Below are 23,326 nucleotides of genomic sequence, written 5' to 3'. Positions count from 1 at the left end.
TGATGGACTACTGATCCCAGCATGTCCATTGCAAATCCTGCCAGCCCTCCTGGCTGCAGCGACTTGACACATACCACCCACAGTCTCTCCCTCTGGCTTCACATCCAACTCCTGGCATGTCTCTTCCAGAGCTTTCCACTGTGCTTTTCACTCACCGACCCCGGCATGGATCCATCCTGAAATGACTTTCTCCGGATGTGCTTCCCAACTGTACTCTTTCCTGCTCTTGTTCCAGGACACCTCTCAATGACCGTGTAATGAGAGGCTCCCTCCCGAGCTCCCGGCCTCAGGTACAACCCCCCCAGAAAGGGGGTTCCCTCGGACCATGACACTCCATCATCCAGTTCATCCACCTCACAACTCCTCCCACAGCAGACTGACCGTGGGTATATGTAGGAGGCTTGACCCCTGCCAATCCTAGTTGGGGATTGGTCAGGGCTCCACATACACCCCATGTCACTCCAATCTCTGCCCCGCCTCTTTTCCAGAACCTTCTCCCTGGAAACAGAGGAGGCGCCAAAGAGCTGAAACACATGTCAGTCACCTCCTGCTATACTAAACCACTCCGCTGCCCACAGATCAAAACAAACAGGCCTAGCTCACAGCATAGGCCTGCCTAAATTTACCTGCGCTGGCAGCTTACACCAAAAACCTACACCTAGCACCTACCTACCTGAGGTAGAGGGTGCTACCAATACAATAAAATACAAGAGGGTTAAGAGGGCCCTGCTCAGAGCATAGCTGCCAACTGTCCCGAATTTCCCGGGACATTCCCGGGACTTGGACTTCATTCCCGGATTTGTGGTGTCCCGGGAAATGTCCCGAAAAATTCGGTTCCGGTTTTTGAAACCGCCGCTGCCGCTAGAGGTCGGCGGTGTCTCCGCCGGCCGCCATTTTGTTGAAGTTCAGGAAGACGGCTGGGGGGAGGCTAGACGAAGCTTCTGCGTCGCCGCCCACCCCCTGCCCCGCTCCGCCTCGGCCCGCCTCGGCCCGCCCCGCTCCGCCTCGCCCCGCTCCGCCTCGGCCCGCCTACCCCCCGCCCCGCTGCCAGTCTGATATGGAAAGGGGCGGGGGTTCTAGGTGGGGGGTGAGCGCGCGCACCGCTGTGGGACACGATGTGAGTGGGGGGGGGCACTGGGGACACCTGATGTGGGGGGGGGGCACTGGGGACACCTGATGTGAGTGGGGGGGGGCACTGGGGACACCTGATGTGAGTGGGGGGGGCACTGGGGACACCTGATGTGAGTGGGGGGGGCACTGGGGACACCTGATGTGAGTGGGGGGGCACTGGGGACACCTGATGTGAGTGGGGGGGGCACTGGGGACACCTGATGTGAGTGGGGGGGGCACTGGGGACACCTGATGTGAGTGGGGGGGGCACTGGGGACACCTGATGTGAGTGGGGGGGCACTGGGGACACCTGATGTGAGTGGGGGGGCACTGGGGACACCTGATGTGAGTGGGGGGGCACTGGGGACACCTGATGTGAGTGGGGGGGGCACTGGGGACACCTGATGTGAGTGGGGGGGGCACTGGGGACACCTGATGTGAGTGGGGGGGGCACTGGGGACACCTGATGTGAGGGGGGGCACTGGGGACACCTGATGTGAGGGGGGGCTCCGCCGGGGACTCCTGGTGTGAGGGGGGCTCCCTTGGGGACTCCTGATGTGAGGGGGGCTCCGCCGGGGACACCTGATGTGAGGGGGGCTCCGCCGGGGACTCCTGGTGTGAGGGGGGCTCCCTTGGGGACTCCTGATGTGAGGGGGAGCTCCGCCGGGGACTCCTGGTGTGAGGGGGGCTCCCTTGGGGACTCCTGGTGTGAGGGGGGGCTCCGCCGGGGACTCCTGGTGTGAGGGGGGGCTCCGCCGGGGACACCTGATGTGAGGGGGGGCTCCGCCGGGGACTCCTGATGTGAGGGGGGCTCCGCCGGGGACTCCTGATGTGAGGGGGGCTCCGCCGGGGACTCCTGATGTGAGGGGGGCTCCGCCGGGGACTCCTGATGTGAGGGGGGCTCCCTTGGGGAATCCTGGTGTGAGGGGGGGCTCCGCCGGGGACTCCTGATGTGAGGGGGGCTCCGCCAAGGACTCCTGATGTGAGGGGGGGCTCCGCCGGGGACTCCTGGTGTGAGGGGGGCTCCGCTGGGGACACCTGATGCAAGGACGGACTCTGCTCGGACATCTGAAGCAAGGACGGACGGCTGGTGGCAGGCGACGTGGCTGGTGACATGCTCAGGGATCCCACTGATTCTGCATTATGGTGAGTTGAATGATTTCATTTTATATTACAATGTAATAATAGAAATAATGCGCTTCAATCATCCTGACACCATAACAATCATGGTGCCGGGATGATTGAAGCATTAACACCAGGTGTTTGGAGTATCTTTATCTGCTGATTGTTAAACTTTCTAGAATACACATATTTCTATTGTGTAGGATCTGGGGCTGCTGTCCCGTCATTTCCCTCTCTCCCCCTCTCTCCCCCTCTCCATCCCTCATTCATTTCAGACTCTAACCACACCCTCTAGAGACACGCCCATTTAAGCCACGTCCACAATTTCGCGTAAACCACGCCCATTTTTCGGCGCGGCGCTCTTCGCGCGCCGCACTTGTCTATTTTTGCCAGGCCATGCCTGCTGACGAATGCCCCACCCCCTAATTATTGGACAGCTCCGCCTACAGCCACAAAAGTGTCCCACATTTTTTTTTTACAATGTTGGCAACTATGTCAGAGGAGCTTACAATCTAAAAGGGTGGGGCAGGTAGTATAGAAGGTTGTAACTGTAGGGGATGAGTTCATGGAAGTCATACAAGATTAGATGGAGGTGTGACAGGCTTCCATGAAGTGATTAATTTTCAGGGATCACCTAAAGGCAGCCAGAGTAGGAGATAGTCAGGCAGATTGAGGTAGAGAGCTCCAGAGGTTGGGAGAAGCTCCGGAGAAGTCCTGGAGACAAGCATTGGAGGAGGAGGCAAGGGAGCTAGAGAGCGGGAGGTCTTGGGAGGAGCGGAGGGTTTGGGTGATATTTGGAGACAAGATTTGTGATATAGCTGGGGCAGAGTTGTGAATGGCTTTGTATGTTGTTAGTGTTTTGAATGTAATTTGCTGGGAGATCGGAAGCCAGTGTAGGAATTAGCAAAGAGGAGTGGAGGACACTGAGTGACAAACTAGTGGAGAGATTGGCAGAGAGGGTTGAAGGACACTGAATGGAGAGATTGGCAGAGAGGGGTGGAGGACACTGAATGGAGGCCAGTGGAGGGATTGGTAGAGAGGGGTGGAGGACACTGAATGGAGGCCAGTGGAGGGATTGGTAGAGAGAGGTGCAAAACACTGAATGAAGACCAGTGGAGGGATTGGTAGAGAGGGGTGGAGGACACTGAATGAAGACCAGTGGAGGGATTGGTAGAGAGGGGTGGAGGACACTGAATGGAGGCCAGTGGAGGGATTGGTAGAGAGGGGTGGAGGACACTGAATGGAGGCCAGTGGAGGGATTGGCAGAGAGGAGTTGAGGACACTGAATGGAGGCCAGTGGAGGGATTGGCAGAGAGGAGTTGAGGACACCTTTGAGGATATATTTATAAATGATATTGGGTCTGGGATCGAAAGTAACATTTCAGTCTTTGCAGATGACACCAAGCTATGCAGTGGAATAACGTCCTTACAGGATGACTCCAACTTACAAGCCGACCTCAATGCTCTATAAGAAAGGGAAGGAAGGGGTCAAGAGGAGATCCCCCCCAAAAAAAGATGGTCCGCTCAAGAACAAACAGTTGAACCTACAAAAAAAAAAAAAAAAAAAAAAAAAAACTTTATTGTGTCACAATATGTAGAAACATAATCCAACAACCATGTGTATTTAAAAAATAGGGCAGATAAACGTCCTATTGTGTGCTGGTGGCCACCACAGACATTACACATATATCTCATGCATTCATGCACTCACACTCATCAATTAAAGTCACTAGAGACCCGGGTCTATACAATTTCACTGGAATTCCAGAGCTGGATTGGCTACATAAGTGGGTAGACTAGGTCCTTGTAGGTAAAGTGCAAGTGCTAATACACAACAAAAGTCCCCTCGGATGTGAACCAATGGCTGGTTAGACATATGTGTGTGTCATTCAACCAGAGCCAAGGAAGGAAACGGTGTCCTGATTGTGTGGTGAACAATTGCAACTCAAGCAACCTCACAAAAAGGGCTTTAAAGGATGGACGGAAAATGGCCATAAACAAAATGCCTCATGAATGTGAGGATACATTTTAGCTCACCGTCTGACGTCTTCAATGAAGAAGGAGTAGAGCCCAAAGGAGTTGCTGATGGCCGCGTTCGTGTGGATTTAAAAACACGTTCATGCAGTATTAGCTTGTTGTGGGCATGAGCGGATTACTTCCGGGTATCCTCCGGCAGAAGGTAAGGTGAGTCACAAGGATCAAGCTTGTTAGTGTCTCATATCCAATGGTATAAACAATCCGGAGAGACGCTCGGCGTCCGTGTTCACCGCAGAGGTTTCACCTGATATCCCGAATCTTGATTGATCCGATCAGGATCGTTAGAGATGTTCACATCCAATTTGGAAGGATTTGTAGTTAGAGTGTGAGAGTCTGTGTGCCACCTGCACATGGGTCAAATGCTGAGCGCTTTCGCTTGTTGCCAAGCTTCTTCAGAGCTAATGTGGTATCAGTAGCTGGATGTTTAAATAGCCAGAAGGCTAGTGTTCAATTTCCTGTCTTCTTAATTAACACCTGAATACCATAGCTTGACCATAATTGCAATCACCAAAAATGTGCCAATCACATCCATACATACATCTATTTAGACAAAACCATTGAGGGTAATGGATACATAAAGATTCAATCTGATTGACTTGTGTATGTGGTCAGATTTGAATATTGCATCTCTTACCATCATGAAATAACGGAAAAAGGCTTGTCAAGCAACTGCTATCAATACATAAAAGCCAATTGAGGAATGCTGCATTTCCAAAAACAAACCGTGCATATGTAACCATATACTAAATAAAAATAATAATAATAATAATAATAAGATAGTCAAAATAGTGATATATGGAAGCAAGAGGGAACAGTCTATTGTTCCGAATTAAATTGCAACACATATCAACATCCTGACCATAAACAGAGATGTCCCAATAATTGATCGAAAATTGCATGGCATACACACACGGAATGAAAATATATGCAACCAACCATCACTTTGGCCAGATTAAATGGCAGCTTACGTCCCATGTATTGTCATCCACACACGGGATAAAATCATTGTTACCAGTGAGATTGCCTGTGAAGTCGCATAGGACAAATTAGTACAAAGTGATTCCGGATAGTCCGGATATGTAGTTACATATAGGCATTACACTGATATTACCCGCACATGGAACAACAGAATAATCTGTTGTACAGATTATAATTTAAAATATGAAAATTTCATAATCTGGGGGCAGTGCGGCTTCAATTCAATCAGTTGGTTAGTAGCCAAATGATCGAGGCAAGCTGGGATGGAATGAGGTCATGGGCCACTGTCTCGCATAGGTTACGTCTCACATGTCACTCGCTGATATTCGTGTAGAGAGCAGAGACATGGTCGTGAGCAACACTACACACAGTCAATTTTCTTTAAAAGCTGCCCGTTATGGGCAGGAGAAGATGTGGATCCTCAGTTAGAACCAATCAATTTTCGGATGGGAACATTTAGATTGTGAATATTTAAATCATTGTTCCAAAAATGGAGATAAATTAAATTCATTGTTCAATCCAAAAGGCTGCATGCTGTTTAAATAGAAGATCCACATCTTCTCCTTCTGGCATAAGATCTTATCAAAATCTCCACGTCTATGGGGCAAATTAAGCTTGTATATACCCTTAACCCTAAGGCCATCCGGTTTACCTTCATGTTTATCAAGAAAGTGTAACGACAGTGGCCGGTCATCATCCTTGTTGATAATACTTTGGATGTGTTCGCCAGTTCTGACTTTTAACTCTCTTTTGGTCTTGCCAACATAAATAAGGCCACACGGGCAGGTCAACATATAGACTACCCGTGTGGTTGTACAGTTGATAAAATTATTGATTCTAAATTGTCTTTTATTGTCAGAACTGGCGAACACATCCGTCCTATCCACATGCCTACATATATGGCATCTACCGCAACTGTACATACCCCTAAGGGGTGGAAGGTCAGTAAGCCAGCTGCGTTTTTTAGGGCGGGTATACTCTGAGTGTACCAAACGATCCCTTAAATTTGTGGCTCTACGGGCAGTGAGCAGAGGTTTTTTGCTGACAAGCTTTCCCAAAATGGGGGCCTCAGATAAAATGTGCCAATGTCGGCCCAGAATTTCTTTGATTTGGTCCCACTGGGTACCAAATTTGGTAATGATTCTAAGGGGAGGGTGGCTTGAGGTTTTTGCTTTTTCTTTAGTAGAGTTCACCAACAAAGACGATCTATTTGTCTGTAGTGCTCTTTTTCTAGCACGTCTGATGTCCGTATGCGAGTAACCCCTATCACGAAACCTCCCATGTAGGTCATACATTTCCCTGTGGAAATCCCCCTCCTCTGAACAGTTCCTTCTTGCGCGGAGGAACTGTCCCACGGGGATACCCCGTTTCAGAGATGCGGGATGGTGGCTGGACGCTAGCAGTAAAGTGTTTGCCGCTGTGTCTTTTCGAAAGGTTTTTGTATGTAACTTATCATCCCTGACAAACACCGTAAGGTCCAGAAATGACAATTCATTGGTGTCATACGTATATGTTAACCTAATATTACGGTCGTTGTCATTAAGTTCATTAATGAATTGTGTCAATTCAGATGGCAGGCCGTCCCAAATCATGATCACGTCATCGATGTACCTCAGCCACAATCGACAATGGCTGAGGTACATCGACGAGGGGTACACACACTCAGACTCCCAAAAGCCAAGGTGCAGGCATGCATATGATGGGGCCCATGGGGCACCCATCGATGTGCCCCTAATTTGTTTGTAGTATATCCCAAGAAATTGGAAATAGTTGTTTTCTAACATAAATTGCAATAGTTCAATGATAAATTCATTTTGGCCTGCTAATGACGGAAATTTATTTTCCAAAAAGAATTGTGTCGCTGCTAGTCCCCATCTGTGCGGAATTGACGTGTATAACGACTCCACGTCAATTCCGACCAGTAACATGCCTTTGGGTATCAATATGTTTTCCAGGTGCCCCAAAACATCCCGTGTGTCCTGAACATATGATGGTAATTCATGTACAAGTTCTTTAATCAGTGCGTCCACATACTTACCGACCCTCTCGAGGGGACCCTTTACAGCTGATACAATTGGTCTCCCCGGGGGGTCGGTAATGGACTTGTGTAGTTTAGGAATTGTGTATAGGGTAGGGATGTTGAATTCACTGACTCTGAGGTATTCGAGTTCCCTTTTGGTAACTAGACCTGCTTCAAGGGCTAGTTCAAGTTTAAAGTTTAAGTCTGATATCATTTGGGGAAAAGGGTTCTGGTGTAGACGTAGATATGTAGATCCATCACGGAGAAGGCGCATGGTTTGCTCCTCATATAGAGTATGTGACATAAGGACCGTGTTACCTCCCTTATCGCTTGCTTTAATAACAATATCCTTTGCATTTTCTAATTCCCGTAGGGCCCTTCTCTCTTCCCGGCTAAGATTGTCATATCCTTTATATTCCCAATTGACCCCCATAAGGTCCCTTTTTACTTGTTCCAAAAAGAGCTGGATATGTCTATGTTTGGACAAGGGGGGCATTTTTTGGGATTTAATCGTCAGTTGGGATGGGCGGGGGCAGCTGGGCGACACTTGGGTGGCTTCCCCTTCTGAGTTCCACTGTTGATTTTCATCAAGGAGGGCTGTTAGAGCTTCGAGAGAGTCGCGCTCTTGTTTGTCCAGTTGGTCCGTGTCTATATCTTGGGTGTCCCTCTTTGCATGCCAGTACCTAAAAATTAATTTCCTCAAGAACAAATTGATATCTTTAAAGACCTCAAATTCGCTCATCGTTGTAGTGGGGGAGAATGTTAGGCCTTTTTGCAGCAGTGAAATGTGGTGGTGATTTAGGGGGAAATCTGATAGGTTAACAACCTTCAGATCAGATTGTATTTGTTCTGAGTGGTCACTAGATTGATTTACTTCGCTATTTAAAGCTTGCGTGGCCCTGACCTGAGTTCCCTTTGATTTTCCCTCCCTTCCTTTCCCTTTCCCCGGTTTCCTCTGTTGGTTTGAGCCTGGGTCTTGGTCATGGATGTGGTTGGTTGGGTGCCTGTCCTGGGGATGGTGTCCCCTTCCTGATCTAAAAAAGCCACGGTTTTCTCTGGTTGTTCAGGGTCACTGTCAGTAGATGTATATCTAGGTCTAGATGTACCTGACCGATTTCTCCTGCCCTTGCGTGATCTACTCCTCCCTCGAGGTACTGTGGGGTCAAAAATATCTCCTTTCTCCCAATCTAGAAGGTTTTGCTTAAATTTCTCTTGTTTAGTGATTTTAAGGGTTTTTTGTGTCTTTTCAACCTCCTTCTTGAGCGAGTCATTGTATTTGTTGAAATCCTGATCATTTTTATATGGCTCTAGCAGCTGTGCACTGATATCGATCTCTTTTTTGAGGTCATCCAATTGTATTTGTTCTTCATTGATAATCATGTGCAGAACTGCTAGTCCACGATCGAGACAACTTTGTTTCCATATTTCCAGGAACCTCGGTGTATGTAAATGAGCAGCAGGTACTACTCTTTCCCTCAGCCCTCTAGGAATAACTTTATGTTCAATGTGGGACTTCAATGAGGAAATGTCCCATTTCCTATTAAGGAATTTTATAGTTAATTTTTTATGATTCTTAAACAGTTTTTTAAGAGTCTCATCATGGTTGGATGCAGCTGGAGTTTCACTAGAAAACGCAGACTGTATCTCTAAGTCAATCTCATCCGCCAGTACATACGCCATTGTTCCCGGGGAGGGGAGGAGAAGGGAAACCTGGAAAGGAAAGAGGGTCAGGAAGGGCAAAGGGAAAAAGGGGGGAGGGGAAAGGGGGGGGAAGGGGGGGGAGAAAAAAAAAAAAAAAAAACAGGGAGGGGGACCGGGGGGGGGGGGGGGGGAAGGGAAGGAAAGGAGGGAACAAGGATTCAGTCACAGAATTTAAAACAGTTGCTCAACAAGCCAATATAGATATGTTAAAAACATGGTTATAGAGTCTAATCTTAAACATATGCACTTGGGTGTGCTATTAAAAACCATGGGGTGGATGCCGTTACTACCTGACACGGAGACTAAGGGTCCAGAAAGGAAGTCAAATCCTACAATGAAGCATATGAAAAGAAAGGGGGAGAAGGACACCTTAAAGTCATCCAATAGTAGGTTCTAGGGTGACAAACGGGGGGAGGGGAATTCCCTCCCACTGTGGTAATTAATCAGATTAATATGCCTCTCATGTCACCCGTATCATTAATCATATAACTCAGTGGTATGTAGCTGACTAGCTGTCAAACGGTTGTTCAATGGACCATAAAGCATATATAAGAAAGGGAAGGAAGGGGTCAAGAGGAGATCCCCCCCAAAAAAAGATGGTCCGCTCAAGAACAAACAGTTGAACCTACAAAAAAAAAAAAAAAACTTTATTGTGTCACAATATGTAGAAACATAATCCAACAACCATGTGTATTTAAAAAATAGGGCAGATAAACGTCCTATTGTGTGCTGGTGGCCACCACAGACATTACACATATATCTCATGCATTCATGCACTCACACTCATCAATTAAAGTCACTAGAGACCCGGGTCTATACAATTTCACTGGAATTCCAGAGCTGGATTGGCTACATGAGTGGGTAGACTAGGTCCTTGTAGGTAAAGTGCAAGTGCTAATACACAACAAAAGTTGTTTATGGCCATTTTCCGTCCATCCTTAAAAGCCCTTTTTGTGAGGTTGCTTGAGTTGCAATTGTTCACCACACAATCAGGACACCGTTTCCTTCCTTGGCTCTGGTTGAATGACACACACATATGTCTAACCAGCCATTGGTTCACATCCGAGGGGACTTTTGTTGTGTATTAGCACTTGCACTTTACCTACAAGGACCTAGTCTACCCACTTATGTAGCCAATCCAGCTCTGGAATTCCAGTGAAATTGTATAGACCCGGGTCTCTAGTGACTTTAATTGATGAGTGTGAGTGCATGAATGCATGAGATATATGTGTAATGTCTGTGGTGGCCACCAGCACACAATAGGACGTTTATCTGCCCTATTTTTTAAATACACATGGTTGTTGGATTATGTTTCTACATATTGTGACACAATAAAGTTTTTTTTTTTTTTTTTTTTTTTTTTTGTAGGTTCAACTGTTTGTTCTTGAGCGGACCATCTTTTTTTGGGGGGGATCTCCTCTTCACCCCTTCCTTCCCTTTCTTATATATGCTTTATGGTCCATTGAACAACCGTTTGACAGCTAGTCAGCTACATACCACTGAGTTATATGATTAATGATACGGGTGACATGAGAGGCATATTAATCTGATTAATTACCACAGTGGGAGGGAATTCCCCTCCCCCCGTTTGTCACCCTAGAACCTACTATTGGATGACTTTAAGGTGTCCTTCTCCCCCTTTCTTTTCATAGACCTCAATGCTCTGTCTATTTGGGTGTCTATATGGCAGATGAGGTTTAATGTTGAGAAATGTAAAGTTCTGCACTTGGGGGCTAAGAATATGCATCATACATACTAGGGGGAGTACAACTGGGGGAATCCATGGTGGAGAAGGATCTGGGGGGATCCGTGGTGGACAAGGATCTGAGGGTTTTGGTAGATCATAAGCTCAATAATAACATGCAATGCCAAGCTGCGGTTTCCAAAGCAAGCAAAGTCCTTTCTAGTATAAGAGAGGTATGGACTCCAGACAGAGAGACGTCATCTTTACAAATCATTAGTAAGACCTCATCTGGAATATGAAGTTCAGTTTTGGGCTCCAGTTTTCAGAAAGGATATCGGGGAACTGGAGAAAGTGCAGAGAAGGGCAACCAAACTGATAAGAGGCATGGAGGAGCTCAGCTATGAGGAAAGATTAGAGGAACTGAATTTGTTCCCTCTTGAGAAGAGGACAATAAGGGGGGATATGATCTCCATGTTCAAATATATAAGGGGTCCATATAGTGAACTTGGTGTTGAGTTATTCTCTTTACGGTCAATCCTGAGGACACGGGGGCAGGGCTGTGTTTCGGCCTAGGCCTAGGGCGGCACTTTGCGGGGGGTGGCAAAAATGGCCGCCCCCCCGCATGAGAGAAAGCCCCCCACTCGTCTTGCTGATTCCCGGCTCCCGCTGCCGCCTCCCGCACACATGCAGCCCACGGCGGCCTGCTTTCTGTAGCGGCGCCACTGTGTATGAGCGTGCTTGGCAGAGGATGGGGGCGTGTATCTCACGCCCCCCTACTCTCTGACAAGCACGCCCATACACCACAGGGCCACTACAGAAAGCCGGCCGCCGTGGGCTGCATGTGTGCGGGAGGCGGCAGCGGGAGCCGGGAATCAGCAAGACGGGTAGGGGGGCTTTCTCTCATGCGGGGGGGGGGGCGGCGTGTGTCACTCGCGCCCCCATAAGCAACAGGTGACAGGTGGAGCCTTAAGCTCCGCCTCCCCTCCCCTGCACTGCTTTCCTGCAGTGAATCTTCTCCTCGGCCCTGGGGCTGTGACGTCAGGAGGAAAGAGAGGAGCACGAGGGAAACCCCCAGGACAGCAGGTACAGTGATTTAATAAAGTATATCAGTGTTATGGGCACTGGCAGCATTTGATGGGCACTGGCAGCATTTGATGGGCACAGTGGCTGCATTTGATGGGCACAGTGGCTGCATTTGATGGGCACAGTGGCAGCATTTGATGGGCACAGTGGCAGCATTTGATGGGCACAGTGGCAGCGTTTGAGGGCACAATGGCTACGTTTGATGGGCACAGTGGCTGCATTTGATGGCACAGTGGCTGCATTTGATGGGCACGGTGGCTGCATTTGATGGGCACGGTGGCTGCATTTGATGGGCACAGTGGCTGCGTTTGATGGGCACAGTGGCTGCGTTTGATGGCACAGTGGCTGTGTTTGATGGCACAATGGCTACGTTTGATGGGGCACAGTGGCTGCGTTTGATGGGGCACAGTGGCTGCAATTGATCGGCACAGTGGCTGCGTTTGATAGCACAGTGGCAGCGTTTGATGGGCACAGTGGCAGCATTTGATGGGCACAGTGGCTGCGTTTGATAGCACAGTGGCAGCGTTTGATGGGCACAGTGGCAGCATTTGATGGGCACAGTGGCTGCATTTGAGGGCACAGTGGCTGCGTTTGATGGCACAGTGGCTGCGTTTGAGGGCACAATGGCTATGTTTGATGGCACAATGGCTACGTTTGATGGGGCACAGTGGCTGCGTTTGGGGCACAGTGGCTGCGTTTGATGGGCACAGTGGCTGCGTTTGATGGGCACAGTGGCTGCATTTGATGGGCACAGTGGCTGCAATTGATGGGCACAGTGAGACCCCCCGTGATAGAATTAAAACTCAGCAGCCAAAAATACTGTAGCTGCTGACGTTTAATATTAGGACACTTACCTGTCCAGGGATCCAGCGATGTCAACACCTCAGCCGATTTTCAGATTGGCTCTCGGGTTTTGCCACTATCGGCAGGATGGGGTGGGTCGTATTTAAATTAGGGGGGTGCATGCGTTTAGTCAGGCCTAGGGCAGCACAAAACCTAAATACACCACTGCATGGGGGCACTCTTTACGTCTAGAGGAAAAGAGATTTCATCTCCAAATACGGAAAGGTTTCTTCACAGTAAGAGCTGTGAAAATGTGGAATAGGCTCCAGCCAGAGGTGGTTCTGGCCAGTTCAGTAGATTGCTTTAAGAAAGTCCTGGATACTTTCCTAAATGTACAGAATATAACTGGGTACTAACATTTATAGGTAAAGTTGATCCAGGGAAAATCCGATTGCCTCTTGGGGGATCAGGAAGGAATTTTTTCCCCTGCTGTAGCAAATTGGAGCATGCTCTGCTGGGGTTTTTTGCCTTCCTCTGGATCAACTGAGGGTATAAAGTTGGGTATATTGGATTGTACAATATTTTTTATTTTATTTATTGTTCTTAAGGTTGAACTGGATGGACTTGTGTCTTTTTTCAACCTGACTAACTGTGTAACTATGACACCGTATGGAGGCCAGTGGGGGGATTGCCAGAGAGGGGTGGTGGTATTTCGTATCCTAACCAGAACCAAATCATCGCCTTCCAACCTGACCCCACCAGAAAGGAGGCCTCTGGAATGGCTTAGTATGGATCTGAGCCTAACCCTCCAATGGTCATTCTGCTCAATTAGGCCAAAATGTAGGAGACCAAAGAGGGAGCCCCAAGACGTAGGTACAGTAATCAACGCCGACTAATTTACTAAAGGAGCTGAGAGTCCCTACTCAATAACACCAGAACATAGGAGAGTATAGAGGGAGCCCCAAGACGTAGGTACAGTAATCAACGCCCACTAATTTACTAAAGGAGCTGAGAGTCCCTCCTCAATAACACCAGAACATAGGAGAGTATAGAGGGAGCCCCAAGACGTAGGTAAAGTAATCAACGCCGACTAATTTACTAAAGGAGCTGAGAGTCCCTACTCAATAACACCAGAACATAGGAGAGTATAGAGGGAGCCCCAAGACGTAGGTACAGTAATCAACGCCCACTAATTTACTAAAGGAGCTGAGAGTCCCTCCTCAATAACACCAGAACATAGGAGAGTATAGAGGGAGCCCCAAGACGTAGGTACAGTAATCAACGCCCACTAATTTACTAAAGGAGCTGAGAGTCCCTCCTCAATAACACCAGAACATAGGAGAGTATAGAGGGAGCCCCAAGACGTAGGTACAGTAATCAACGCCCACTAATTTACTAAAGGAGCTGAGAGTCCCTACTCAATAACACCAGAACATAGGAGAGTATAGAGGGAGCCCCAAGACGTAGGTACAGTAATCAACGCCCACTAATTTACTAAAGGAGCTGAGAGTCCCTCCTCAATAACACCAGAACATAGGAGAGTATAGAGGGAGCCCCAAGACGTAGGTACAGTAATCAACGCCCACTAATTTACTAAAGGAGCTGAGAGTCCCTACTCAATAACACCAGAACATAGGAGAGTATAGAGGGAGCCCCAAGACGTAGGTACAGTAATCAACGCCCACTAATTTACTAAAGGAGCTGAGAGTCCCTACTCAATAACACCAGAACATAGGAGAGTATAGAGGGAGCCCCAAGACGTAGGTACAGTAATCAACGCCCACTAATTTACTAAAGAGCTGAGAGTCTTTACTCAATAAATTGTGTGGACATTCAAATCACCCAAAAAGTTCATTCCTCTTCACCTTCCATTTTCAGTCATCTGCAGGTGGAATACATAAACGGAAATTTGCTGATACCTGAATGTTCACACAATTTATACACAGAGATTCTCCTGTTATTAATTACCCAACTGTCCACAACCGCTGGAGAAGGGACACCAGTCATCTTTGTAGGTTGTACCTGGATAATGTACCAGCAGGTCTCGGGATGGACAATGGACTGCAAATGATTTCCATTCTCTTATTGTGAAATTTTCCTTCTCTTGTGTGGAATTTTCTCTTGTATGTAGAGGTCTTTGTGGATTTTCGTGTCTTATGTAAATTTCCTTTATTATTTTCAGATTTCCAGTCTCTTCGATTCGATGGCAGTGACAAGCGGTGTGAAGGGGTCATTCAGCACAGACATCGGAACAGTTGGCTGCCTTTGTGTATAACAAATTTCAATCATGATTTAGTTTTCCTGATCTGTAAAGAGATGAAGTGTGGACCTCCAATATGGGATCATCCTATAGAGCATCGCCCGCTCTACAACTCATCCACCGCACTGAATGTTACCTGCCCCATACGGGATGATTGGAGGAATTGCAGTGTCTCACCTGTTCCAGCTAACAAGTGTGATGGAGCTGCGTTCTTATACTGTGCAGGTAAGTCATACCTGAGGGACTCTAACCCTGACCCTCTAAATACTATACAGGTATGTGTCACTGGAGACCCTAACAGTGACCCTGTATATATGCTGTGCAGGTAAGTGACACTGGAGACCCTAACAGTGACCCTCTATAAATGCTGTGCAGGTAAGTGACAATGGGGATCCTAACAGTGACCCTCTATATACACACACATATACAACACATGGAGAATATTTTAGATCTTCAGTAGTGTAGTACATGGAGAATATCTTAGATCTTCAGTAGAGTAGTACATGGAGAATATTTTAGATTTTCAGTGGTGTAGTACATGGAGAATATCTTAGATCTTCAGTAGTGTAGTAGATGGAGAATATCTTAGATCTTCAGTAGTGTAGTACATGGAGAATATCTTAGATCTTCAGTAGCGTAGTAGATGGAGAATATCTTAGATCTGCAGTAATGTATTACATGGAGAATATCTTAGATCTTCAGTAGCGTAGTAGATGGAGAATATCTTAGATCTTCAGTAGCGTAATACATGGAGAATATCTTAGATCTTCAGTAGTGTAGTACATGGAGAATATCTTAGATCTTCAGTAGCGTAATACATGGAGAATATCTTAGATCTTCAGTAGTGTAGTACATGGAGAATATCTTAGATCTTCAGTAGCGTAGTACATGGAGAATATCTTAGATCTTCAGTAGCGTAGTAGATGGAGAATATCTTAGATCTTCAGTAGTGTAGTACATGGAGAATATCTTAGATCTTCAGTAGCGTAGTACATGGAGAATATCTTAGATCTTCAGTAGCGTAGTACATGGAGAATATCTTAGATCTTCAGTAGTGTAGTACATGGAGAATATCTTAGATCTTCAGTAGTGTAGTACATGGAGAATATCTTAGATCTTCAGTAGTGTATTACATGGAGAATATCTTAGATCTTCAGTAGCGTAGTACATGGAGAATATCTTAGATCTTCAGTAGTGTAGTACATGGAGAATATCTTAGATCTTCAGTAGTGTAATACATGGAGAATATCTTAGATCTTCAGTAGCTTAGTACATGGAGAATATCTTAGATCTTCAGTAGCGTAGTACATGGAGAATATCTTAGATCTTCAGTAGTGTAGTACATGGAGAATATCTTAGATCTTCAGTAGCGTAGTACATGGAGAATATCTTAGATCTTCAGTAGCGTAGTACATGGAGAATATCTTAGATCTTCAGTAGTGTAGTACATGGAGAATATCTTAGATCTTCAGTAGTGTAGTAGATGGAGAATATCTTAGATCTTCAGTAGTGTAGTACATGGAGAATATCTTAGATCTTCAGTAGTAGTACATGGAGAATATCTTAGATCTTCAGTAGTGTAGTAGATGAAGAATATCTTAGATCTTCAGTAGTGTAGTAGATGGAGAATATCTTAGATCTTCAGTAGTGTAGTACCGTGTTTCCCCGAAAATAAGCCTGGGTCTTATATTAATTTTGTGAGTAAAAGACACAATAGGGCTTATTTCCGGGTTAGGTCTTACCCTGTAATGTGTGGTCTTCTCTCCCCCTCTCCCTCCCTGCCTGACAGGAATTCCCAGTATGAACCAAGTTAAAATGCTTGTAAAATCCTATAATTCACTCTATTACAGTAGTATATAATGTACAATGTGTGTGTTTCTGTAATATAATTGTGCCAAATACCTTCATTATATCGCCGCTCTGCGCTTCTGTGACCCGCCGGAGCTCTCTTCCCCACAATTATATTACAGAAACACACACATTGTACATTATATTCTACTGTAATAGAGCGGATTATAGGATTTTACAAGCATTTTAAACTAGGGCTTATTTTCGGGGTAGGACTTATATTCCAGCCCTGCTGGAAAATAACGCTAGGTCTTATTTTCGGAGTAGGTCTTATTTTCAGGGAAACATGGTAGATGGAGAATATCTTAGATCTTTAGTAGTGTAGTAGATGGAGAATATCTCAGCTCTTCAGTAGTGTAGTAGATGGAGAATATCTTAGATCTTCAGTAGTGTAGTACATGGAGAATATCTTAGATCTTCAGTAGTGTAGTACATGGAGAATATCTTAGATCTTCAGTAGTGTAGTACATGGAGAATATCTTAGATCTTCAGTAGTGTAGTAGATGGAGAATATCTTAGATCTTCAGTAGTGTAGTACATGGAGAATATCTTAGATCTTCAGTAGTAGTACATTGAGAATATCTTAGATCTTCAGTAGAAGTACATGGAGAATATCTTAGATCTTCAGTAGTGTAGTACATGGAGAATATCTTAGATCTTCAATAATGTAGTGCATGGGGAATATCTTAGATCTTCAGTAGTGTAGTAGATGGAGAATAATTTAGATCTTCAGTAGTAGTACATTGAGAATATCTTAGATCTTCAGTAGTGTAGTGCATGGAGAATATCTTAGATCTTCAGTAGTGTATTACATGGAGAATATCTTAGATCTTCAGTAGCGTAGTACATGGAGAATATCTTAGATCTTCAGTAGTGTAGTACATGGAGAATATCTTAGATCTTCAATAATGTAGTGCATGGGGAATATCTTAGATCTTTAGTAGTGTAGTAGATGGAGAATAATTTAGATCTTCAGTAGTAGTACATTGAGAATATCTTAGATCTTCAGTAGTGTAGTGCATGGAGAATATCTTAGATCTTCAGTAGTGTATTACATGGAGAATATCTTAGATCTTCAGTAGCGTAGTACATGGAGAATATCTTAGATCTTCAGTAGTGTAGTACATGGAGAATATCTTAGATCTTCAGTAGTGTAGTACATGGAGAATATCTTAGATCTTCAGTAGTGTATTACATGGAGAATATCTTAGATCTTCAGTAGCGTAGTACATGGAGAATATCTTAGATCTTCAGTAGTGTAGTACATGGAGAATATCTTAGATCTTCAGTAGTGTAATACATGGAGAATATCTTAGATCTTCAGTAGCTTAGTACATGGAGAATATCTTAGATCTTCAGTAGCGTAGTACATGGAGAATATCTTAGATCTTCAGTAGTGTAGTACATGGAGAATATCTTAGATCTTCAGTAGCGTAGTACATGGAGAATATCTTAGATCTTCAGTAGCGTAGTACATGGAGAATATCTTAGATCTTCAGTAGTGTAGTACATGGAGAATATCTTAGATCTTCAGTAGTGTAGTAGATGGAGAATATCTTAGATCTTCAGTAGTGTAGTACATGGAGAATATCTTAGATCTTCAGTAGTAGTACATGGAGAATATCTTAGATCTTCAGTAGTGTAGTAGATGGAGAATATCTTAGATCTTCAGTAGTGTAGTAGATGGAGAATATCTTAGATCTTCAGTAGTGTAGTACCGTGTTTCCCCGAAAATAAGCCTGGGTCTTATATTAATTTTGTGAGTAAAAGACACAATAGGGCTTATTTCCGGGTTAGGTCTTACCCTGTAATGTGTGGTCTTCTCTCCCCCTCTCCCTCCCTGCCTGACAGGAATTCCCGGTATGAACCAAGTTAAAATGCTTGTAAAATCATATAATTCACTCTATTACAGTAGTATATAATGTACAATGTGTGTGTTTCTGTAATATAATTGTGCCAAATACCTTCAATATATCGCCGCTCTGCGCTTCTGTGACCCGCCGGAGCTCTCTTCCCCACAATTATATTACAGAAACACACACATTGTACATTATATTCTACTGTAATAGAGCGGATTATAGGATTTTACAAGCATTTTAAACTAGGGCTTATTTTCGGGGTAGGACTTATATTCCAGCCCTGCTGGAAAATAACGCTAGGTCTTATTTTCGGAGTAGGTCTTATTTTCAGGGAAACATGGTAGATGGAGAATATCTTAGATCTTTAGTAGTGTAGTAGATGGAGAATATCTTAGATCTTCAGTAGTGTAGTAGTTGGAGAATATCTTAGATCTTCAGTAGTGTAGTACATGGAGAATATCTTAGATCTTCAGTAGTGTAGTACATGGAGAATATCTTAGATCTTCAGTAGTGTAGTACATGGAGAATATCTTAGATCTTCAGTAGTGTAGTAGATGGAGAATATCTTAGATCTTCAGTAGTGTAGTACATGGAGAATATCTTAGATCTTCAGTAGTGTAGTGCATGGAGAATAATTTAGATCTTCAGTAGTATATTACATGGAGAATATCTTAGATCTTCAGTAGTGTAGTAGATGGAGAATATCTTAGATCTTCAGTAGTGTAGTACATGGAGAATATCTTAGATCTTCAGTAGTAGTACATTGAGAATATCTTAGATCTTCAGTAGAAGTACATGGAGAATATCTTAGATCTTCAGTAGTGTAGTACATGGAGAATATCTTAGATCTTCAATAGTGTAGTGCATGGGGAATATCTTAGATCTTCAGTAGTGTAGTAGATGGAGAATAATTTAGATCTTCAGTAGTAGTACATTGAGAATATCTTAGATCTTCAGTAGTGTAGTGCATGGAGAATATCTTAGATCTTCAGTAGTGTAGTACATGGAGAATATCTTAGATCTTCAGTAGTGTAGTACATGGAGAATATCTTAGATGTTCAGTAGTAGTACATGGAGAATATCTTAGATCTTCAGTAGTGTAGTACATGGAGAATATCTTAGATCTTCAGTAGAAGTACATGGAGAATATCTTAGATCTTCAGTAGTGTAGTACATGGAGAATATCTTAGATCTTCAGTAGTGTAGTACATGGAGAATATCTTAGATCTTCAGTAGTGTAGTACATGGAGAATATCTTAGATGTTCAGTAGTAGTACATGGAGAATATCTTAGATCTTCAGTAGTGTAGTACATGGAGAATATCTTAGATCTTCAGTAGAAGTACATGGAGAATATCTTAGATCTTCAGTAGTGTAGTACATGGAGAATATCTTAGATCTTCAATAGTGTAGTGCATGGGGAATATCTTAGATCTTCAGTAGTGTAGTAGATGGAGAATAATTTAGATCTTCGGTAGTAGTACATTGAGAATATCTTAGATCTTCAGTAGTGTAGTGCATGGAGAATATCTTAGATCTTCAGTAGTGTATTACATGGAGAATATCTTAGATCTTCAGTAGTGTAGTAGATGGAGAATATCTTAGATCTTCAGTAGTGTAGTACATGGAGAATATCTTAGATCTTCAGTAGTGTAGTACATGGAGAATATCTTAGATCTTCAGTAGAAGTACATGGAGAATATCTTAGATATTCTGTAGTGTAGTACATGGAGAATATCTTAGATCTTCAGTAGTGTGGTACATGGAGAATATCTTAGATCTTCAGTAGTGTAGTGCATGGAGAATATCTTAGATCTTCAGTAGTGTAGTACATGGAGAATATCTTAGATCTTCAGTAGTAGTACATGGAGAATATCTTAGATCTTCAGTAGTGTAGTACATGGAGAATATCTTAGATCTTCAGTAGTGTAATACATGGAGAATATCTTAGATCTTCAGTAGTGTAGTACATGGAGAATATCTTAGATCTTCAGTAGTGTAGTACATGGAGAATATCTTAGATCTTCAGTAGTGTAGTACATGGAGAATATTTTAGATCTTCAGTAGTGTAGTACATGGAGAATATCTTAGATCTTCAGTGGTGTAGTAGATGGAGAATATCTTAGCTATTCTGTAGTGTAGTACATGGAGAATATCTTAGATCTTCAGTAGTGTAGTCGATGGAGAATATTTTAGATCTTAAGTAGAAGTACATGGAGAATATCTTAGATCTTCAGTAGTGTAGTACATGGAGAATATCTTAGATCTTCAGTGGTGTAGTACATGGAGAATATCTTAGATCTTCAGTGGTGTAGTAGATGGAGAATATCTTAGATCTTCAGTAGTGTAGTACATGGAGAATATCTTAGATCTTCAGTAGTGTAGTCGATGGAGAATATTTTAGATCTTCAGTAGTAGTACATGGAGAATACAATGCCTTGAAAAGTATTCATAACCCTTAAAATTTTTCCACATTTTGTCATGTTACAACCAAAAAAACATAAATGTATTTTATTGGGATTTTATGGATAGACCAGCACAAAGTGACACATAATTATGAAGTGGAAGGAAAATGATAAATGATACAAATAAATATGTGAAAAGTATGGGGGGGGGCATTTGTATGGTGCCCCCCCGGAGTCAATACTTTGTAGAACCCCCTTTCTCTACAAGTCTTTTTGGGGATGTCTCTACCAGCTTTGCACATCTAGAGAGGACATTTTTGCACATTCTTCTTTGTAAAATATCTCAAGCTCTGTCAGATTGTATGGAGAGCGTCTGTGAACAGCAATTTTCAAGTCTTACCACAGATTCTCAATGTGATTTAGGTCTGGACTGTGACTGGGCCATTCTAACACATGAATATGCTTTGATCTAAACCATTCCATTGTAGCTCTGGCTGGATGTTTCGGGTCGTTGTCCTGCTGGAAGGTGAACCTCCGCCCCAGTCTCAAGTCTTTTGCAGACTTTAACAGGTTTTCTTCTAAGATTGTCCTGTATTTGGCTCCATCCATCTTCCCATCAACTCTGACCAGCTTCCCTGTCCCTGCTGAGGAAAAGCATCCCCACCACATGAAGCTTCCACCACCACGTTTCACGGTGGGGATGGTGTGTTCAGGGTGATGGACAGTGTTAGTTTTCCCCCACACATAGCGTTTTGCTTTAAGGCCAAAAAGTTGAATTTTGGTCTCATCTGACCAGAGCACCTTCTTCCACATGTTTGCTGTGTCCTCCACATGGCTTCTCACAAACTACAAACAGGAAAGTCTTATGACTTTCTTTCACCAATGTCTTTCTTCTTGTCACTCTTCCATAAAGGGCAGATTTGTGGAGAACACGACTAATAGTTGTCCTGTGGACAGATTCTCCCACCTGAGCTGTGGATCTCTGCAGCTCCTCCAGAGTTACCATGGACCTCTTGGCTCTTCTCTGATGAATGCTTTCCTTATCCGGCCGGTCAGTTTAGGTGGACTGACATGTTTTGGTAGGTTTGCAGTTGTGCCATACTCTTTCCATTTTTTAAATGATGATTTATTCAAAGCTTGGGGAATTTTGTTAAAATCCTAACCCTGCTTTAAACTTCTCCACAACTTTATCCCTGACCTGTCTGGTGTGTTCCTTGGCCTGCTTGTTCACTAAGGTTCTCTAACAAACCTCCCCTCTTAGGGCTTCACAGAACAACTGTATTTATACTGAGATTAAATGACACACAGGTGGACTTTACTAATGGGGGGACTTCTGAAGGCAATTGGTTCCACTAGATTTTAGTTAGGGGTATCGGAGTAAAGGGGGCTGAATACAAATGTCGTCCCCCCCCCACACTTTTCACATATTTATTTGTAAAAAATATTGAAAACCATTTATCATTTTCCTTCCACTTCACAATTATGAGCCACTTTGTGTTGATCTATCACATAAAATCCCAATAACTTATATTTACGTTTTTGGTTGTAACATGACAAAATGTGGAAAATTTCAAGGGGTATGAATTCTTTTTCAAGGTACTGTATTTCAGATCTTCAGCGGTATAGTACATGGAGAATATTTTAGATCTTTATAAGTGTGAAACAGCTGGACAGTTGGCCAATCTAAGATCATGGGAGACATGGCAGAATATTCTTCAGGCCTGGAACATTAGAGTCACCAAGGGTCATAGAGGTAATATCCTGTGGAACATCGGACAGTTGGCCAATGCAAGATTATGGGAGACATAGCAGAATATTCTTCAGGCCTGGAACTGTAGTGTCCCCTAGGGTTATATAGGTAATGTCCTATGAACCAGCTGGACAGTGGGCCAACTCAAGGTTATAGGAGACAGGGCAAAATATTCTGCAGGCCTGGAACCGTAGAGTCACTGAAGTTCATAGAGGTAATATCATATTGAAACATCTGATATTTCGCCAATCCAAGATTATGGGAGACATGGCATGATATTCTTCAGGCCTGGAGCCGTGAAGTCACTGAGGGTCATAAAGGTAATATCTTAATTAAACATCTGACTGTTGGTCAATACAAGGTTATATGAGACATGGAAGAATATTCTTCAGGCCTGGAACATTAGAGAAATTGAGGTTCATAATAAATAAAATAAAGAAATAATATGCGAAGAAGTAGAATTTCTCTTGTTGCTGGATTATATAATGGAGTTTATCGTTCTCTGAGCCGTATTCCAGTCCACGAGGCATTGACTATATAAAATGAATGTGTGATACCACTAGAGATCCTTATACTAGATCACGGTGATGGTCATCATTTATCCAGGACATGATGTAGCTATTAGGCCTCATTCACTTCTGAGTGTTTTGTAGTTTGTAGCTCTAAAATAAAAAAAAAGCTCAACAA

General features: G+C 44.1%; 1 protein-coding gene across 1 annotated transcript in view; it reads left to right on the top strand.

Moving 5' to 3' along the window:
- The window catches only part of CD6 (CD6 molecule), a 112,766-nt gene that overhangs the window by 4,350 nt on the left and 85,090 nt on the right, over nt 1–23,326 (top strand). Inside the window, exon 2 of the mRNA XM_073611936.1 lies at nt 14,701–15,003. Coding sequence (XP_073468037.1) covers nt 14,701–15,003 — 303 coding nt within the window. The remainder of the gene's footprint in view (nt 1–14,700; nt 15,004–23,326) is intronic.

Source organism: Aquarana catesbeiana, unplaced genomic scaffold (genome assembly GCF_042186555.1).
Source record: "Aquarana catesbeiana isolate 2022-GZ unplaced genomic scaffold, ASM4218655v1 unanchor244, whole genome shotgun sequence".
Classification (NCBI taxonomy): Eukaryota; Metazoa; Chordata; class Amphibia; order Anura; family Ranidae; genus Aquarana; species Aquarana catesbeiana.
Note: the sequence above shows the minus strand (reverse complement) of the source record. Positions and strands in the feature narration are given on the sequence as shown.